General features: G+C 39.8%; 2 protein-coding genes across 4 annotated transcripts; both read right to left on the reverse strand.

Moving 5' to 3' along the window:
• Positions 1-2,055: 2,055 nt before the first annotated feature.
• On the reverse strand, positions 2,056-14,613 carry smek1 (SMEK homolog 1, suppressor of mek1 (Dictyostelium)). 3 transcript variants are annotated; one of them, XM_075458449.1, is made up of 15 exons: positions 13,488-14,613; positions 13,328-13,383; positions 13,113-13,211; positions 12,369-12,986; positions 11,357-11,434; positions 11,138-11,254; positions 7,693-7,809; positions 7,468-7,599; positions 6,962-7,064; positions 6,712-6,870; positions 6,436-6,605; positions 6,063-6,202; positions 4,879-5,069; positions 4,006-4,217; positions 2,056-3,485 (listed from the first exon to the last, which is right to left on the reverse strand). In XM_075458449.1, exons 1-15 carry the CDS (start codon positions 13,627-13,629, stop codon positions 3,360-3,362), a joined length of 2,460 nt encoding a protein of 819 aa, XP_075314564.1. In that variant the 5' UTR covers positions 13,630-14,613; the 3' UTR covers positions 2,056-3,359. The 3 variants fall into 3 exon arrangements, with proteins under 3 accessions (XP_075314564.1, XP_075314565.1, XP_075314563.1); XM_075458450.1 differs by having other exon boundaries at positions 4,966-5,069; positions 6,063-6,205; XM_075458448.1 differs by having other exon boundaries at positions 6,063-6,205.
• A 543-nt stretch (positions 14,614-15,156) lies between these two features.
• erh (ERH mRNA splicing and mitosis factor) lies at positions 15,157-20,050 on the reverse strand. Its single transcript, XM_075458948.1, has 4 exons — positions 19,915-20,050; positions 19,356-19,443; positions 15,961-16,081; positions 15,157-15,879 (listed from the first exon to the last, which is right to left on the reverse strand). Exons 1-4 carry the CDS (start codon positions 19,915-19,917, stop codon positions 15,777-15,779), a joined length of 315 nt encoding a protein of 104 aa, XP_075315063.1. The 5' UTR covers positions 19,918-20,050; the 3' UTR covers positions 15,157-15,776.
• Positions 20,051-20,619: the final 569 nt, after the last annotated feature.

Below are 20,619 nucleotides of genomic sequence, written 5' to 3' on the forward strand. Positions count from 1 at the left end.
TTTCAGAAAGTATGGAAAGGAACTGATGTAAAAAAAAAAAAAAAAACTTTTTCTACATTACAAACTCTGAGCTTTCATTGTTAGTCATTGTTGTGAGTGATATTTTAGATAATCAGAGTGGAAAAATCCACTGCAATGATAATCGTGGGCGCCAAACTAAAGCTGGAGCTGCTCATTTGTATGGATGCGTTAGAATTCTGTGTTTTTTTTATCATCCTCAAACTTTACTCCCGTCTCCGCCTACTAATTCATTCAAGGGTCTGGGTTGCATGATACGGACGGCGTCTGCAAGCCGAGTTTCCTTTGTGTTGATAAAAATGGTCAAAACAACGGAGCGATCCAGTGAGTAAGTGGAGCATGGGCTGGGGTCGCTTTTGTCAAACTCCTATTTCCAAAGCCCAAGAATGAAACTTCTCTACGCTTGCAATCACTGAAGGCCCAAAGGGTCTTTGTTCTCTGACTGCTGAGCATATACTTATGAGGACGACTTTGTGATATGGCCAGAAGCATTACGCGCGAACAAAGTGGATCAAATAAATTGCAATGTAAAATAGTTTATAACATAACATAGTCTGTCACTCTGTCTTGCAGCATAGGACAGGCATGGGATTGGACCTTAGGCCTAGTCTCCATACCACACCGTGCCGGTAAGCGCTGCGGCTGCCTGAGTGTTGACATTTGGATGGACATTTACTGATGCGATAAAGTTCATAACCAGCAGACCAAATGCTTCGGGAGCCGAGCCGATCAAGAGAACTGTCAAAGAGGCTTTTCATTTGCCCAGCAGGAAACTGGACAGCAGTGCCCCTGATGGGGACTCTTAAGCCTGGCAGACATACAGGCGAGCAGCGCAGGCTGAGCGACTTGGCACTGGAAACGGAGCCGGCATTCTGGTGGAGCAGTGGCTGGCACCAGGAGCAAGCTGGCCTCTCCAGTGGCAAAGACACAAGGCACAAACAAACACGCACAGACAGACTCTGCCACACTCCTGCTGAGGAGCAAACAGAGGCTGGCAGGGAGGGCTGCTCTTCAAAAGCTGCCCTTGTCTGGAGATGGCTTTCATGTGAATGGGTGCCTTAATAGGCGTTGTGTGATGGCTCTCATCGCACACTGGGCACCCAGTGATCCTCTTCTGTTTGATTTTAATTAATAAACAATGTTTGAAGGCCACAATGCACTTGGAGGGACAACACAGTGACTTCTTGGTGGCCTTGATCCTGTTTGTTTTGGAGATGTACTCTAACTCCCACTGAGTTGACCACATAAGCTGGGAGGTGCAGGCTTTTTTTTCAAACAATTTTTACTAAACAGGGGAAGAAAAACAAAAAACAAAAGGTCTTCCAGAGTGCTGCGGTTTTCAGTTATGACATAAAGTTTGCAGTGATGACAGCGTGTTATCCATACATGTTCTCTTACTGAAAAACAGCAATTACAACCAAATTTGTGTCATAAATCATACGCACTTGCAACAAAACTGTGAACCATCTAAAGAACAGACCTTTAATTGGAACCTTTCACTTCGATAGTCCTGTTTCTAGAAGAAAATGCAAGTAAAAACTGCAGTTAATGCAGTGATGTACAAGTTCCTCACAGCAGTAATCCAAGAGGATTATTAAAATCACCAACTTCCAGTCTACAAACAGACGCAAATGTCTTAGGCTGGATAGAAGTGTTAGAACGACAGTTAAGCAGTTGTGTGTGGAGAAGCTATTCAAGAACAACTGACTAAAATACACAAAATATTATTGAACTGCTTCAAGGTGAAGGTGGAATGACCAAAGTGGCGATGATTCAACTCTATAACAATTCCCCTGTGGAATTAGAGCACCACCTGGTGGACCGCGAGGACATCAGCTACCATGAGTTTTCAGTGACACATCTGTTTTGTTGGAATGTTACGGCATTTCTTTGTCCCATCGAGTAACTCCGTGAGATGGGAGTGAAATAAACCCAAAAAGCACTGAGAGTAAGTTGGAGCACATAGTTGCTGCATGCTGTGTGGCTTCACAAGACTACCAGACAATGTTAAAGTTGCAGAAAAAGTTAAACAAACAGTTTGGAAATTGAATACTGATTTATTTTGAAGTCACTACTCAAATGATAGCTGCTGGAATATCAGATCAGTCTTCAGTTTTCAGAGGCATTTGGCTGCCGTAGAGTCTGTGGCATCGTGCTGAACTCAAGAACACTGATTGTGCTACCAAAATTGGGTCATCTTCTTATGAAGGAAAGGAACCATGATTTATCAATGAGATGTTAGATGGAGCAAAGAAACATAGAAGTTATTAGGACAAAGGTAGTAGGACATCTTACAGCAAAGATCATTTTTAATGGTCCCAAATTTTCCAAACAACTAAGTGTACACTCATGAAAAAAGAAAAAAATGAGAAGATATGACAAAATTCATCACATCTAGAATTCCACTCAATCTTTAATCAAGATGGGATTACAAATTCTCCAAAAAATCTGCAGTTTCAAAGGGCAAAAAGGGTAAAACTAGCTCACCTACTGAGGTCTTTAAAAACCTGTTCAAGTGTGACTGAAAACGTCCTGAACATTTAAAGGCAGGTCTTTTTCTTGTAATTTACAAAAAACAGGTGAAAGATTGAGACAAAAAGAGAACAAAAAGAAAATGAACAAACTGCTGGCTTTTTGCTCTTCAGAGAAAGAACATCCGCTGAGGAACGACGACAATGATGACATCATCAAACGACAACAAGGACAGCTCTTTGCCACATGCTGCCTCCCATCTGGTCCTATATACTAACTTAAAAGGGGACGAAAAGCAACAGACAAAGAGGGGAACAAGAGCAGAGAAGAAAAGTAGAAAAGAACAGAGGGGAAGTGGACTCTCAGGAGGGGATGGGGGTGCGATTGGTGGTTCTGGGTCTGAATTGGCCGACCCATCTGGGCCGCTGTGATGTCCTTCCCTGAGTGGGGGGCAGGGGGAGGGGGCAGTGAGTTATGGTCCAAGCATGTGAGCTCTAAGAGATTTCAGTCTGCATGTACATGTGTATTAGTATGTGGTCTTTTCCCCCAGTTGCAAAATTACCAAACTCCAACCAGCCTCAAGCTTTCCGAGTCCACCGAGGATCTTAAAGAGATCTTCTTTTCCCCCAAAACTTTCTCCTGTCTGCTTCGCTTTTCAGACAGCATCTCCACTCCTGGACTCCTGATTGGCACTTGTATGAATACGATGAGTCTGAGGAGGCTTCATATTCATTAGCAGTCTGCTCCTCCTTTGGCCACCCGCTGACAGCGAGGGGCGGCTTTCATTCATTCAATTTGTGTACAAGTTTGATGTGAAAGTCTGTACTCTGAAACTGTTTGAGCAGAGCACAAGCTGCAAAAGCGATTCTTTACGAGCTCAGTTTGGACTTCTTCGAAGGTGGCAGAGGGTCCTCTTTACTCTCCCCGTCCTCTTCCTCATCCTCTTCCTCCTCCTCGTCATCGTCAGGATAGTCCACCAGTCCCACTAAACCTCCCTGAGGCAGACAAAAGAAATAACATTAATCCAGCAATCAAGAGCAGTTTGTGGAACATTTCAAGTATTGTTTGCTTGGGATTAAATTCATTACTTTAATGCCATGTTACACTGGAAAACCTTCGCTTTCCTCACTGTCTCTTTGTAATGCTGCTCGTAATCTGTCTATTAAAGATATGCAGATATGCTTTTTGTATGGGTCTTATGTGCATGTTTTATTCTGACTTTCCACCGTCTAAATAAAGCGTGCAAGTAAAGAGTGATTCCAGCCCAATAACACATTAGCTGCGATCACAACTGTATGCAATACAAAACAGGCTTGGTGTGAAAATCACAGCATAGGTGTGAGTGTCATGGCTAAAGCTCTGCTTTCACAATTCTTTATTTCTTTCATAAGCTTCTCAAAACAGCATAGAGATGACAACCAGTTTTGGACTTGATGCTTAAAACTCAAGTCTCCATGAGTGACTTTGTGGGACTTTACAGGGAGAGACTTCAAACTTCAAAAAGCTGACGGGTACCTTTGTGGTTACAGTTGTGGTGGGGGGTGAGCTCCGTGCCCCTGAGCCCGGAGAACCTGGTGATCCTGGAGAACCTGCGTTCAATGAGGCAGAAGGAGGGGGACTGGACAGGCTGGTTTTAGTGGATCCAGAGAAGGAAAGCTTGAAGCTTGGATTCTGCCTGCCTGAAAAGCTCGACTTCCCCATCACTTCTTTATCGTCGGTGTCTTTTACTGTGGGTTGAGATAGAAGGTGGACAAAATATATATATGTTCAACAATAACGTTTGTTACAGTAATTAATATCGTCCTCTGTAACCAGGACACATTTTTACAATTCTTGTTTCCTTTTTTTTGTTTGGAAGCCTGTAGAAAACAAAGCTTTCTGCAAGGAAAAGGGGACCACAGCTCAATTTATCAACATATCTCCATATCTAACCAGCATGTAAAAATGGTTCATTCAGAGATACTTAAAAATACAAATACACCTAACATTTTTGTACATGCTAGCACAAATCCAGATAAATGTATTTTAAAGTATATGAACTTACATATATGTTCTTCAGGTCAGTGGGGTTGGAGATAAACCACATACACTGGTAATTTACAATGACTAGACTTAAGAACAGCACTAGAACATGATCAGGTTTTCAATTTCATTCTAGCACTAAAAGTGTAAGAATTAAATTCAAGCCGACTGTATTTTAGTATAACATAGGTTTGGCTGTTTTTTTATATCCTTATTTTTCACTATAACTATCACAAAATCCTGCCATGTCATCACAAGTACAGAAATCCTCACTACTCATTGATAAAATTTCTGGTCCTACAACACATGCATTTCCCCGGCACATCAAACTAACACACTAAAAAAACAATGTGTTCCCAAACGTACATTTCTTTCTCTCCATGAACTTGCTAATAGGCTCCATGAGGTCTTCCTCACTCTTCATCTTGTCAGAAGGCGGAACAACTGCCTCACCGTCTTCAAGGTCATCTTCATCCGTATTAAACCACATCTCCTCTTCGTCCTCTAGCGTCCGCGCATCGCGACGGAAGCGGTGGTTCCGCAGGATAGAGCGCATGCTGCAGAAGATAATGTACAGCCGAGTGATTAAACAACAAAATACAGTATGTGTACATCATACAGGTCCTCTTAAGCCCCTTTTACCTCACTTTTAGACTTAATGTGTTTGTGCAATGTAATGGGAAACAGCTGGGAGCACTGGCATTCATTTATCATCTTGAGTGACCTGTTCAGCAGTTTCACTGATATTTCACAGTGTGTACCATCAATCAGAGAAGTAACTGGTACGTAACACAATCTCAATCATTAGTGAACTCATTGTGTAAATCTGAGAAACCTGAGGTGCTTGTTTTTATAACAAAACATTTACTGTCAAAAAAATACAGTAGATAACACACCAAAAACATGCTAAAAAAAGCATTCCCATTACTTAAATACTTATCAACGTGAGCTGTAAAACAAAGATATCACAGACTTTTTCACTATTTACTGTCGATACTTATCCGATAAGGACTTTTTTTCAGCGATAGTTATACGAGTCATTAAAAAAAATGTACTACTATAATTATTAAAACAAATCTAACAAAAATAACCCTGCAGAAACTCATAAATACAAACTCAGTTTCTCAGAGAAACCTAATTGTACAAACTGCAACAGGATGTTTTCATCATTTTCAAACCAATAAATTAGCAAAAAACAATGTAAAAGACTTTGTTCGACTAAGTTAATCCCTGTTACACTTATTGTAACATCACAGAGGTAAAACTGAGACATCTAAACACAGAAAAATCTAAAGCTTGCAATAAACACATAATTCCAAATGATAAACGATCAGTTATGACAATGAACTAAAGGTTTTTTGCCTTGATGACAGGGAATGCAGCATGTCTGGGCTACTGTTGTGTGCTTCACTGGAACATGCTACTGGGTCTGTCACTGATTCTGAGGTGAGTTGCAGATGATTTATTATCAGTGACATATTGAAAATCAATGATTACTTCAGCAGTGTCAGTGTAATAGAAGTAACAGTATTGTGTTTTGGTGTTCTCACCTATCCAGTTTGGGGTTGTCTTGTCTCTCTCGCTGCTGTTCATATCGTAGCTTTAGGCCCTTAAATGTCTGGACGTAGTCCACATCTTCGAGAGCCTTCCAGTAGTTCTCCACTATATGAGCCGTGAGAGACTTTACATCCTCCTGGGAGTAATGGGAGGTGGAAGCAAAGGATAGAAATGCAGTAGGAGTGGGAAAGTGGGAAAAGAGAAACAAGGGATATTTTACAGTTTAAGATAAAGACCATACAAAAGAAGAAGTAGAACGTGGTACAAAAGTTAATGAACGTGATCAAAAATATAGCACGTTTGTGTTATATAAAACTTCAAAAAGACAGTTCTGACAACTAATAACTGAGTTTAGGAGACACTCACCACACGGATATATTCAAACATCTCAATGATGGCCGAGTTCATTAGATTGTAGCGTGAGCCGTTATTGAGGAAGGCCTTGATAACAGGCTCAAAGAGGAAGTTTCTCATGATGTAGCGATTGTAGAATTCATCCTTCAGACCAATAATCCTCCGCATGAAGCGCAGGGCACCTACAGAAAGACAGACGTATACTGAGCTCCAAATTCCTGTCGTTATGTTCAAAATAACATACACAATAAGTTGTGTTCACGTTCAAAAGTAACATATGTCACTTACATAGTGCCAGGAAGGCATGCTGAGAGGCAGTGAGCACCAATACCCTCCTGAGAATGTCCTTGTTGATGATGTAGTTCTTGATGTGATATGTGTGGTGCTCAACACAAAATGTTAGCAGCTCCAAAATCAAGGCAAGCAACTGGGATGTCTGAAAATCATCTACAGGAGGGAGAAAAGGTAGTAAGCAAAACAAAAAGCACCTGAGAGAAAAAGAACTAACAGATGAACACAGCTCAAAGACATTCAGCACCTTTGCTAGGCTTTTCTTCTGTGGTGTTGGCCAGCAGCGGAGCTGAGAGGACATGCATACAATGCTTGTAGAAAAAGCTCAGGAACTCAGTCTTTTCAGTTTTCTGGAAAAAAAAAATAATAAAAAAAAAAATAGGAGGTTTTGCCAAATTGCAATATTTTGAAATGCAATGTGTAAATGGTTTTCCCAGTTCCCTGAAAACTAAAAACAAGGCCAAAAATAGTGCCATTCAGTCTGTAATAATATCTACTGGAATGATGATATTTCTCTCTCTTTTTTTTTTTATTCAAAGTGGTAAGTTGTGGAACCACAACACACCATTTCTCTGTTTTCTTCTCTTTTGCATCCTTATCAAGAGGTATAGGCCCATACTTGGTGTTTCTGCCCAATACCACTCGACTCAACAGAATTGAGCTGGCAACACGGGAAGTATCCTGCTGAGGCTTACGGACGAAACATCGTCCAAAAAAATAATAAATAAATAGTTGCATATTTGTGCAACTCACATTTGCAGTAGCCAACATGTTCTCTGGATCCACCAGAGTCCGTAGCAAGCCCATTAGCTGCACTGCTCCACCCAGCTCTGGGTCTGTATCACAGATCATGTGTTCTATGATCAGGTTGATCAGAAGGATGTCCTGAAAGGTGAAGAAATATTATTTTAGACCCACCTCTATGAGAAATTAGTACAATTTCCTTTTATTTCACTTTGTCTCTTTACATATACTCACGTCATCATTCTGCTGAGACTCCTGCATGACAAACTCTCGTACCATGGAGGGGTTGTACTCCACAAGATAAGAGAATATATCTGTGGCTGCACCACGCACCTGGACATCGTCCATTCCCTGTTTGACAAAAATTCATTTGTCAGCAAACTGCGAACCGAAAAGGTGTCATAATTTCCAAATTCCAAGATGCATCTCAATGCAGATATGAACTATTCTGCATCGATGCAATGACATAATACTCTCAACAGAGTGCATGGCATGCGACCGCTTACTATCGATTTTCTAGCATCAGCCCAACAATGAAGTTGCACTGCGACGTTGCAGAGTTACACAGAACTACTGTAAAACAGACATAAAAATAGAAGGAAAGGCCACATTATGTAGCTGTAACCCGAAACTAGATTAAATGTACACGGTGTGGAAAATCTTCCTTGCAAATAAAATACTTGGGTGAGACAACTAATGCAAGAAACCATATAAGCTGCTTTCACGTTGCCCTAATATCTGCAACCTCGAGGAATATATTCAGCACTACTCAGCCAACATTTTTAACACTGGAAGACTGTAGTTTGTAAAAGAAAAAAAGAAACAATGCCATAGAGAGCTGGTCTCTCTTGATTCGTGGTTATCTTTTGGATAGTTTCTTCACTCCTCATGGCCATGTTGGTGTGAAAAGTGAACCATTGTTTTGCAGAAATTAAGATAACAAATGAGAACAGACAATCTGTGTCATGTTCAGTTAGCAGCTTGCTTTCTCACCAACGCAATCCACAGTGATTCAGCACGTTGAATCATCTGAAAAAACATCAATGACATCTGACGGTGCCAATGGTGCATTATAAACAAAAAAATACAACAGACGTTCACAGACACTCCAAACATGCCCAACAGCTGACGGTAAACAAAGTGTATGTGTATGTAAGTGTATGTAAGTGTGAGGGAATGAGAAGAGAATCACCAAATGTGTGGTAACTTTTCAAGATAACGGCCCATGTACTTGTTCAGTAATGGAAAATCTCAGCTTTCCCCAGCTGCTGAAGACCTTGGAGCCACAGTGTTAGCTTTGGCTACACCTGTATTCTACAGCCAAACTAAATTCCAGGGAAAGAACTCTATAAGGTTCGTCAACAGTGTTCACTGGTGCCCAGAGAAGCGGGTATATCCCTCACTTCTACCCTTTTTTTTTTTTTTTTTTTTTAACCTAATCGACCTGTCCAGCAGAGACTTCACTGTGGCGTGTAAAAATGATACAACAGCCATATTAAGCTGAGCCAAGACTGGTAGCATTTGCACAATGTCACTACCTTATGCTGCTTCATATCAGTAAATAAGGATCGGTATGAAATTAGTGCCTCAACCTAAAGCTGGGCATACACTGTGCGATTTCTGGCCCGATTTCGAGTTTTGGCTCAATCGTGCGTCTCGCATCGTGTAGTATACATGGGGTAACGACAAACGATTAAGCCCTCCCGACCACCTCCCGATCGATCGGATGAAAATCAAACTTGTTTGAAATCCTGGTCGCTCCTCGTGAGGCTCTCGCACAGTTGAAGCAGCTGGACGAGCCGATTGACCTCATCCTGTCACACTACGCATGCGCAAACATAGGCACGGAAGAGAAAATTGTCAACAGAAGAAGAAAAAGACAACAGAACAGCATGGCAGCGACCGGCGACCGAGTCCGACGTGTCGTGTAGTGTGAGCAGCCAGATCGCATCAGACCATCGGGTCGTACAGTGTGAGAACAGGAATCGTGAGCTGTGACGTTTTAACCCTTGCGATTCACTCGTACAGTATGAGCAGCAGCTGAATCATGCGATTGAAAAAAATCGCACAGTGTATGCCCAGCTTAACCAAGCTATGTAATGAGGGTAACTAAAGGGCAAGTAAAACTAGTACTAGAGAGGAAGAGAAAAGCCTATCATGTCTGCTATATTTCAGTCAAAGAAAAGAAAAGACTTGCAGCAATCAACTGTGATGCACATCAGAGGAAATTTGGCAGTGAGTATACTCCACTACTCCACTCGTATGTAAGCTACAGCTTCTAGTGCTGAGGTGGGTCAAAAGTTGCCACTTAGATATTTTAGATAAATATTTTTACAATTTATATAAGCAGATTTTTTTATGCACTTAAAATGGTATTCAAATTGATCTGACTACTTGTATCAATGAAAATTCATTACATACGTGGTCTAAAACCGGATTAAATGATTAATAGGATAATCTTAATTTAATTGACTTTTAAGGGCAGTATAGACTCACAACTCTATTGAATGCAGATGTGACAGGAACATGGTGAATAAGTTATCACTTAACTTGCTTTTTCTGATAAAGCGTACAAAATCAGTTCTGAGGGACTGCAAGATAATTCCGTCTGTTTAGGCGGTGAACTTCACACCACACAACGACACACACTGCAGACAAATCTTCTGTATTCATGCAGCCTGTGTAGCGTGGGACAGCTACACCTCTACTCCGCCATGTTGTTGTGTGTGAAGGGTCACGGACCAAATTTGTGTTGGGGGGAGGGGATGTTTCACAAAAATTGCAAAAAGGCTGCTCAAGAGGGTTTGGTTTATCCCTTTTCAGCTACTGTAGTGACATGTCAGTGAGGCAAGTCACAGTGTTTTATAATATAAATAACTTGTTCTAAGAGGATGAAAAATACAATTATTGTTTTCATGTAAATCTACACAAATGAAATTATTTAAAAAGATGACTAAATGTTACACAGTGGAACTTTATCATGGCCAAGAGCTGATCTTTGTGACAGATAATAAAACCAAGCATTGTTAGCCACAACAGTTTAAAGGTATCAGACAAGAAATAGGAGGAGAATGAAGCTACTATACAACTAAGCCAGAAAATGCTCCTTCCTATGGTGTCTTTCTCAGCCCAGCAGCAGCAACACTGATGACCATCAGCATCCTTATTCATACTCAGCCACTATTGTCAATGCACTTCAAGCCTGAGCTTCACGTTTTACAGAGCAAACCAACGTTAGTAATGTTTCATTGTGGCAAAAGTTCTGACAAGTTCAAGAGAACAAATAGCTGAGTCATGGTTCGTAGGTGAAGGATGAAGCAGAATCAATATCCAAAACACCAAAAATCTTAAATAACATTCTCTTATAAGAGCTGCACTGAAATAATAAAAACTATTGCATTGCCTCCTCAGTCACAATTAAACACTATAAGGATGATATACAAATTCTCATACTTTTTCTCAAGGCGTTGTGTTGTCATGTGTGGCGCACAATGCCCGACAACATTTAACGAAGTCCATTAGTTCACTTTCAATTTATCATCATTGGAAGTATATTTTATGATCCCAATGCAAAAAGAGGAGCGTCAGTATCCAAGCCACTGACAGCAAGAGCCTATTTCTTCACGTCTGTGCTGGTAATGAACTTCATTTTCTGGATAATCAATCAAACGACACTCACCAGTATGACCTCTAGTGCAGGTAGAATGCCCATGTTTGACAATGTCTTGAAGAAGGCGTCTCTGTTTTGAGGTTGTAATGTTTGTGAGAATGCACAAAACTCCTTTAGGAAGTTTACCTGTAAGGAATAAAAAGACATGGCTCTATGAAACTAGGGACAAAAAGAATGGAGTATTGATTTATCACTTGATAAATAATCTCTAATAAAATGATGACATACCAGTTCATGTCTTTTGTCATCATCGGTAGCCTCATCTGTTAGCTGTGCAAATAGATCTGTGAGGAACTTCTCATCATCCTGACATCAAAAGGGAAGTAAAAATTATAAAAGGGTTATTACGAAATATATAATCAAGACATCAGGGTACAACTGACCCTCACACTTCATTGTGAGACTGCCAAATGTGTAACACAACAGCTGATTATCTACAATGGATTGGTGATACAACCGAATAGAAAAAAACAACACTAATCATAGATATCAAGTTCATTTAATAAATGTCTCTCTTTATATTTAATCCATAAAACAATCTAAAAACATATGTTTTTTAAAACACTTGCTGTCAATATGAATACACGTGTCTATAAAACAGTTGGGGAATTTATATTTTACACTGAAAACCCAGTGTCACCAAGTATTCTCAATAAAAAGTTTAAATGACTAAAACACTAGTTTAGTTTAGTGATATTAGTTTGAAAAGTTCAAGAGAGGAAGGAAAGGTTCATGTCAGCGGTGCTCGGGGTTAGAGCACCACACAGCACAGTGCATCAGAGTAAACAGTGTGCCCGTTTCGGTTTTCCTCTAGCGCAGCATAACTGATTTACACAACACTTTTCTATCTCTATGGAGACAGCCATACATAAACACTGCTGAGTTGACATAGTACAAAAACACAAAGGTCACGTGACCATAAAAGACTAACAGATCATCTGAGGCTGGGCAAAACAGAATAACCCAAAAATAAGACTTCTGTACAGTCCCCAAATTACTGATATTTTCATCTACTATTTAAACACCTATTAAAAAGGGAATCTCCTTCGCATGGATTTTTGATGTTCCAACAGGTTTGTCGACATCCAAAGACAGTTTGTAATGAGCTTACATACATTTGTATCATCTACTTTGAAATAATCTCTTTCAGTGAGAATGTTTTTGGTCACAAACAAAAACACACCCCAGCAAAATATTAAAGAACACATATCAATCACTAAAATAAATCCTTACACCTCACCTGTAGCATGCCCACAATCTCCACCTTGTTGAAGAAGATGAAGGAGTGCAGGGTGGACAGCATGTTCTCCTCAAAAACAGAGGGTGTTGGCAGCACCATGTCCTGAATATACTGCACGCGATACGTCTGGTGTATTTTCTGACGTAGTTCAGGATCAGAGATGGGGATCACCTCCTTAAAGCGGGCTGTCTTAGTGAGAAACTCTCGATGCCGCCGCGGGTGTGGTAATGCTGGGTCAAACTCCAGACAACCAATGACGTCCATGATGCACTCATCTGAGAACATAACCTCAAAGAGTGCAGTGCGATTCAGCAGGAAGATGCCTTTAATTATTTCATAGAGGTGGTGCAGTCCCTCTCTGTTGTCCAAATCCTCACACATATGAAACAGTTCCAGAAGCTTGCGAATGTAGCCTTCATTCTCCACAGCCAGTGCCAGCTTCTCTCGTCGCAGGGGAGATGGAAGTGAGGAGGCCACCAGCTCAGCAAGGTCCTCCAAGCGATTCAGTTCACATGGCGGCAACTCCAGACCTGGCGATGACATGTCATCAAAGCGTTCCTCCTCAGACTCGTCCACCACATCCTGCGTGATGTCCACTGATGGGTCCCTTCCCTGCACCTTAACAACAAGACAAACAGCAGTGAGGTAGAATAGAGCTAAATTTAGAGCATCTTACTAAAATAGCTCGAGATCAACGCGATAGATGGCACAGACAAATAAGCACATCCATTCAAGAACAGTTACCTGGCATATTTTCTCCCAGATTTCATCACATCCAGCCTTCTCTTGGAAGCTTAGTGCCAGATCATAATTTTCAGCCTCTGACCATACTATCAATGTATCCTTTGCAAAAAAAAATAAAATAAAAATAAACATCAGACCATTTCAAATTAATACACAGCAGAAAGTAAGCTGTTATTCTATACAAGTATACTTTATCATACTTGCACCACACTGACCTGTTGTTTCTGGTAGGCTGTGTTTGGGTTGATTTTGGACTCCAACAGTAGTGAACCTGTTAGATTAAAACACAGTTGATGGGTATGGTATCCGTAAGGATAGGTATGCATTACAAACAAGAGTATCTGTACCAATAGTAAAACTGGATTGTTTACTTACCATCACTCTCAGCTCGCACCAGCAGAGACATGCCTTTCAATCTCTCCACATAGCCCGAGGAGACGTGTCCTGTCCCACGGTCATCCCACTGTCTGTCCTCATTGAGGGTATAGACTTTAACTCGTCTACGAGTGTCAGTCATCCTGGCAGGTGATTGTATTCGGTATCCCCTCAAGGCCTTCTTGGCTCTTATATGGCGTCTGCCTCAACTAATAACGCCACAACTTCAATTCACTTTTGACACTTGTTCACTTCTTCAATGCAATGTTGACAACTTTTGGGAGGGATCAATCAGAACAGCTCTTTGAAACTGCTTGTGAAATACCTGCTGTAAGATTTCCCGATTGACTCTGCACCCACAACTATAATACGTGATTACATTTGACGATCACCCTGAAAGCTTATCTAACCAGGGATACGGGAAGAGCGCTGCGCAGACACAGAACACAAAACACTGAAGAAAGCTCAGGACAGTGTAATTAACATCGCGGAGGACACGGAGGTTGACGTTAATCGACAAAAACAGCGGCTGAAAGACGTGACAAAAGACCAAACACACAGCTGTGAGGCGAATATTTAGAAAAAAGTCCTCCGTTGCGATCACTGGCTTACAAAACACGCTGCCTGCTTATTAGTACAGTTTGTACGCTTGCAGGTAACGCTAGCCAGATACGTTAGCAACCAAACCTAGCGAGCTAGCTCGTACGCTAACTGTCTACGCTCCACATATTCAATGTAAAAACTACCAGTTGAAACAAACTGACTACAGTTGTGTATCGTTAACATGATATCATACTTGCGGACCACAGACACCGTTTTAATCAAGAATGTCGTTTATACTTTTCTTTAAATAATACGCCAGCTAACTAGCGTTAGCTGCTATTTCTTCCCCAAGTGTTCCGCCATGTTCTGGCTCGGGGCCGTAGAGAGAGCACTCTCTCCTTACTCATATTTAAGCATTCCAAAAAATATGCAAACCAATAAAATGTAGTTGTATAATTACTTCAAGTTTACGCTTTACATTATATTGCTATTTGCCATTCATTCCAGACGTCTTGCACAGATAATTGCTAAGTTCCCCCCGTGAGTATTCAGCCATCTTGGGTCCCTTCAGAGTCAATACGGGGTTTCCAGCACGGCAACAACGGGGCAGCCCGCCACATTTAAAGAGACAGTAAATGTAAAACAAAAAACAGTTCGGATGACTGCGCTGAGCAGACAATGCTCTTTCGTGAGTTGTAGCAATAAATCCTATTACCATCATATTCTGTGACCAAAACAATGTAAAGATTTCATAAGAAACTGTTGATTATTGTAGATATTTTGTGTCGGTTTTAGATTGTTGTCCTACATTTTAATATTACATCGAGGGTCACAGTTTCAACTTTTTAACAACAGAAACGTCTAAGTAACCAATTTAAACAGTTTTCCGTATTGTTTTTTGATGTAATAATGTATAATATAGTTCTCGCTGACAATCCAACTAAGTAAGAGCATAACAGGTCATTGAATTTGGAGCTACACAAATCATATTAACCAGTACTTTTGAATAGAACTTACCATTCAGCCGGTGTAATTTCAATCCTGAGACTAACCAGGAATAAAAAAATTTTTTAAAAAAAGTATACTTTGTTGTACTAACAGTTGTATTTTCAAGAAGAGCGGCCAGTCAGAAAACAACACTTTATTTTGTTTAAATCAAAGATAACAGGGTTAAAAATCAGATGCAACGCAAAACAAAGGGTTTACAAAAAAACAGAATTTCACATCATGACACTAAATCTATATGATAATAAGAACAACAGATGAAATGAGGAAATTAGACCTTCTGGGATGTGTTAGATAAATGGTAGCACAAGTCTCCATTTTGATCTAATCCTGAAGAAAACCGGCTGCATTGAATAGCCCACAGCACTTGCACAAATAAAAATAAAAAAAGTTGTAACCAAACTGTGGGGCATTTTTTTTCTTATGATCAAAAAGTTAGTGCTTGCGGCCATTATCCCCATTCTCATAACCATGTAACAAATTAGAAACAGATGAATGAGAATAAGAAAAGCTGCCAAGCGCTGAAATTGAAAAGCTATTTCAGTATAAAGCCCCAGACTTTTCCCCCATACCCCACCTTACAAACCTGCCCTTTTCACAATGTATAGTATAACAAATGTATACCATTATATGAAACCCCTCCCATGTCAGACTGACAATGTTGTCCTAATACACAGATCTAGAAGAGCAGCACCAACTCCATTCAAGTGTGTGTAGCAGGACAACACGTCAAAGATGTCTTTACTTTGCTGCTTGCTGAGCCTGACGCCGCAGCAGGACGTATATCTTCTCCTTAATCCAGTCTTTGTTGTATGGTTGGTATGTTTGAGTGTCAGCCCTGTACCTGTAGTAAAAGTTAAACAAATTTTAGAGGAAGTGATCAACACTGAATGCAAGGCTGGTTGTCAGTCAAATCCATACTTACACAAGACAGCTCAGATCTGCCAGGTCGTCAATGAAGTCAAACAACTGACTAATGTCATACGTAATGGAAGGACTGTTGGGATTCATCCTCTTCAGATGCTCTTCATACATTTTGCAAACACCTGGAAGAGAAGCGAAGGACATATCTACTGAGAACAAAATGATTCCAAGCACTTTGATTTAAGAGAAAACAGCTAAAATTCTACAGATGATTGAAAAGGAAGCAGATTGCATGTAATAATGTTATTAGGAACACTGAACATTTTACTAAAAGGGGAAGACAGGATGAATTGAAAAGGATTACTAAAAGGAATACAATAATGAAACCAAGGTCATTTCTCTAACAATCAAACAATTGTTTTGAAAACTGAGCATAAAAAAAGTACAAAAAACAGTGATCAACAGACTAGCATAGCCCTAACACTAGGGCTGAACGGTATACCGTTATTGTATCAATATCTAGATATGAACAGTCAAGATATTAATATCGCAAAGTCAACGATATAGATTTTCCCCGCATGTGCAGCTCAGGCAGTCGTAAACATTTTAACGCATGCCCTTATGTACAGCTGAACTCAGCCAATGACAAACATCCGAGGGAGGGAGCGAGGTAGACGGAGACACAAACTACATTCACAGCGGGGAAATTAAAAAGAGAAGCATGAGTGCGGAAGATAAGGCCAGCGCAGAATCTGCGCATTCGACGGATTTAGTGGCAAAAAATAAGTCATTCTCCATTATTTGGAGGTATTTTGGATTCAGAAAAGAGGATGTGAACCAGAGCGAGGTGTTGTGCAGGTCGTGCTCAGGCAAAAAATGCGACAAGGTAAGGCAGCACAACAAACATGTTTCACCACCTGAAACAACACCACCACGTAAAGAGTGTATTGCAATGAGAGAAACGGCAGAGAAGTGAAGCCCAAGCAAAGTTTGATTGCTGATGCGTTCAGTAGAGTTACGCCATCTGAGTACACCAGGCACAAAGACATTACAGATGCTGTAACATACCACATGCAAAAGACGTGGTGCCCTTGTACACCGTCACAAAAGAGGGCTTTCAGAATGGTTCAGACGCTGGACAAACGTTACAAAATACCATCCCGACCATATTTTAATGAAGTGGCCATTTCAAAAATCTACAACGAAAGTAAAATGAATATTGAATCCGAGCTCTGTGTATTTGAACGTTTTGCCACAACCACGGACCTGTGGTCGAGCCGGACGACTGAAACTTACATCAGTTTAACGGTCCATTTTATAACAACAAACTTCCAACTCAGGACCCGATGAATGCAGACGTCCTTCTTTTGCATTACGTTTTTTATTTTTCAGAAAAATGCTTAGTTTTCACTGAACCCAGTCACATCGTATCGATATTGAGATATCTGGCATGAATATCGAGATATGAAATTTTGTCCATATCGTTCAGCCCTGCCTAACACTTTTTAAATTTCTCATATTTCTTCTTTAAACATTAATGATAAGTAATGTGATGTGCCCATTTTACTTCCCACAACTATCAGGGAAGTGCTTTGTAGAAACCTGCCCATGTGTCGAGTAGGCTGCACAATATTCACCTACATCATCCATGTGGCCGATATAAACGCAACAGGTTTTTGATGCAATTTAGTCTTAAGTGGGTGAAAAATGAAAATAAATATGCAGCTTGAATATATTGGATTTTAAGCTGCACCAGTGGATGATTGCGAACAAGTTTTTTTTCCCCCCATGATGGACAATTATTTTTGACAAGATTAATTAATCTTAAGGGCTCAGACGGATCGTCCCTCGAGGTGATGCTCGCAGTGATACGAAGGGAGAGAAAATAGCGCCAAGCGATTGTGAGGTCTGACGTTTTCCTGGAGAACGATTTTGTGATGCAAATGTATTACTCTTTTGAACGCATATTGTTTTGAGAAGCAAAACGTTTTATTTTTTAAACTCCAGCCAACTAGCCGGACTACTTTCGGCAAACTATCCCTTTAAGTTTCTTTAGAAACTGAAAAATAAACTTTCATATTAGAAAAGGAAAATTTCTTTCAAGGATGCGTTTTGAGAGGCGGTTTCAAACAATAGTTTTTAAGACAGCTTTTTCTTTTAAATCTAAAATATTTTAGTCTATTTTTTTTGTACTGTTTTCGAAGACAGGTCTTGCTCTACTTCCATAAAGCTCACCGACTGAGCCACATATTGATATGTCATATTTAATCAACTGAAATTGTTTCTTCACGTTTATCTATAAAGCGCACGAAACAAACCAACAACTACTAAAAATCTACTTCCCATCAACCTGACAGTGACTTCTGTTGTAAGCAAGTAAACCCACTGCTATTTAAAGTGATGGTTCGGAGTAGATTCAACCTGGGGTCATTTGAACCGTGACATCCAGCCAAGTAGCCCACCCGAAGTTTTTCCGATCTTGGCTGAACATCAGCTGAGTTACTGAGTTATCCCGAATAGCTTAGTACGAGCGCTAATGGAACCTGGCAGTATCTCCAAAATTACCACACTAAAATCACATGCCATGACACCAAACTTCTACAGTAGTACAAATATGGTCTGTACTCACAAATCGATGCATTTGGAAGTTTGTACATAGTCCAGGAGTTTATTATTATCAACACAAGCCTAATAGCTTCTCTGCTGCTAAAGCTGCGTCGACGTCACTTCCTTGATCTGGGAGCTTCAAAGTAAGATGAGGGTTGATCTACTACTGTAGACAACAAAGTATATGCTATATTCTACATGAATTTTTATGTTGTAGAGTTGTGAATTTATTTTATCAATGGAGAAATTGAGCAGCCTTGCTTTGTTGTCTACAGTAGTAGATCAACCCTCATCTTACTTTGAAGCTCCCAGATCAAGAAAGTGACGTCGACGCAGCTTTAGCAGCAGAGATGCTATTAGGCTTGTGTTGATAATAATAAACTCCTGGACTATGTACAAACTTCCAAATGCATCGTTTTGGGAGTACAGACCATATTTGTACTACTGTAGAAGTTTGGTGTCATGGCATGTGATTTTAGTGTGGTAATTTTGGAGATACTGCCAGGTTCCATTAGCACTTGTACTAAGCTATTCGGGATAACTCAGTAACTCGGCTGATGTTCAGCCAAGATCGGAAAAACTTCGGGTGGGCTACTTGGCTGGATGTCACGGTTCAAATGACCCTAGGGTGAATCTACTCCGAACCATCACTTTAACTTAGCCGTTTCCTCCGAGAGATGCACATTTTTTTTCTCATTAGCTTCAAACTTTTTCAATGAGAACAGTGGCCTAATAGAAAAATGGTTCTCTATAAATGAGAGAAAAGATGATGAAATATCATAATTCAAATAATTATAACAAGAAAAGAGACAAAAAAAAGCCAGTATGATTTATGGATAAAAACCTTACCTTCCATGCATTCATTCACTGACTCGTAGTCAGCATATGTGCGTCCCTCTGGTCTCTTGGTCGGTTGAACAAGCAAAATTGTGTGAGACTGTAAAGTACACATTGATAATATTTAAGACAATATAATGCAGTTTACTCTCAAGCAAAGCAAGACATTTTTTATGAGTTCTGCTGTCGAGGAGACCGTCTCTTTGAAATAAAGAACAGCGGGAAACCTTTTTCCCTGTCGTTATCAAACTAGAACAACGTTGGTAATTTAGCTGGCCGCTTGACTTACACTAACGTCACTTGCTAATAAAATGCAAATATTACATTTTATCACAAGCATCCCGTCAGCAGACGTGACTTCAAACAAACAAATCCCTAAAAAATAGAAGTGATGTAGCAAGACGTTAATGTTAAAGCAAAATAATACAGCACCAGAAGAAATGGGACAGAATACATGTCGGAAAACAGCAATAAACGTTAGCCCCTACGCTTGTTAGCTTAGCTGTGACAGACTGCCATGAGCTAGTGTGGCTGATGTTATCTTTTTAAACTCTGAACAAAGCACACCTACCATATTTCTGCACCCCGCGGATCCTCTTTATTTTCAGCGGATGCAAAACTCAAACAAATTGCTCTTTTGTACTTCTCAAATCACCGTGCAAATTTAGTGGCTCTAGAAAAATACTAAGAGGAAATGACGTAGGCACTTTTCCGGTTGGAAAGATATTTGATTTCAAAGTAAATATTTTGATTCAAAATAAAAGTTAGAATGATACATCGATTTTTTTTTGTGTACACCACAAAAACAATATGTTTATCTCTCACTTCAGTTGGAGTGGCAAACCATTTAAGTAAAATCTCACGTTGGTAAATTATTCAAATTCTGTCAAAAGGGTTAGGATTAGGGTTAGGGTGTTATGTTGTTGTTGATAACCATAGTTAGGAAACAGGCTATGTTTTGTATATAAAATCAAATTTGCAAAGTAATATGACACTAAATTTGTGAATGAACAGTGGTGGAATAAGAACAATATTTGTCTTTGAGATGTAATAAGATATATGTGAGCCAAACTGGTGACCATATATATATATATATATATATATATATATATATATATATATATATATATATATATATATATATATATATATATATATATATTAAGTTAGATCATGTCTTGTAGTTGTAGTTGTTTTTCAAATAAATTGATAAAATCATGTCACATAAAACTGCACAATTAAAACATTGAAAGAAACAGATAAATGACAACATAAC

This window comes from Odontesthes bonariensis, chromosome 24, assembly GCF_027942865.1.
Source record: "Odontesthes bonariensis isolate fOdoBon6 chromosome 24, fOdoBon6.hap1, whole genome shotgun sequence".
Classification (NCBI taxonomy): Eukaryota; Metazoa; Chordata; class Actinopteri; order Atheriniformes; family Atherinopsidae; genus Odontesthes; species Odontesthes bonariensis.

Excerpts from the sequence above, each read along its gene's own strand:
- smek1 (XM_075458448.1), bottom strand. The coding sequence starts at position 13,629 with ATGACTGACACTCGTAGACGAGTTAAAGTCTATACCCTCAATGAGGAC. Across the intron at positions 7,065-7,467 it reads ACATGTTGGCTACTGCAAAT|AAAACTGAAAAGACTGAGTT; the intron begins GTGAGTTGCACA and ends TTTTTTTTCCAG. Across the intron at positions 6,871-6,961 it reads AGAAGAAAAGCCTAGCAAAG|ATGATTTTCAGACATCCCAG; the intron begins GTGCTGAATGTC and ends TCCCTCCTGTAG.
- erh (XM_075458948.1), bottom strand. Across the intron at positions 16,082-19,355 it reads AGTGAATGAATGCATGGAAG|GTGTTTGCAAAATGTATGAA; the intron begins GTAAGGTTTTTA and ends CTTCTCTTCCAG. Across the intron at positions 15,880-15,960 it reads GCAGATCTGAGCTGTCTTGT|GTACAGGGCTGACACTCAAA; the intron begins GTAAGTATGGAT and ends CTTTTACTACAG.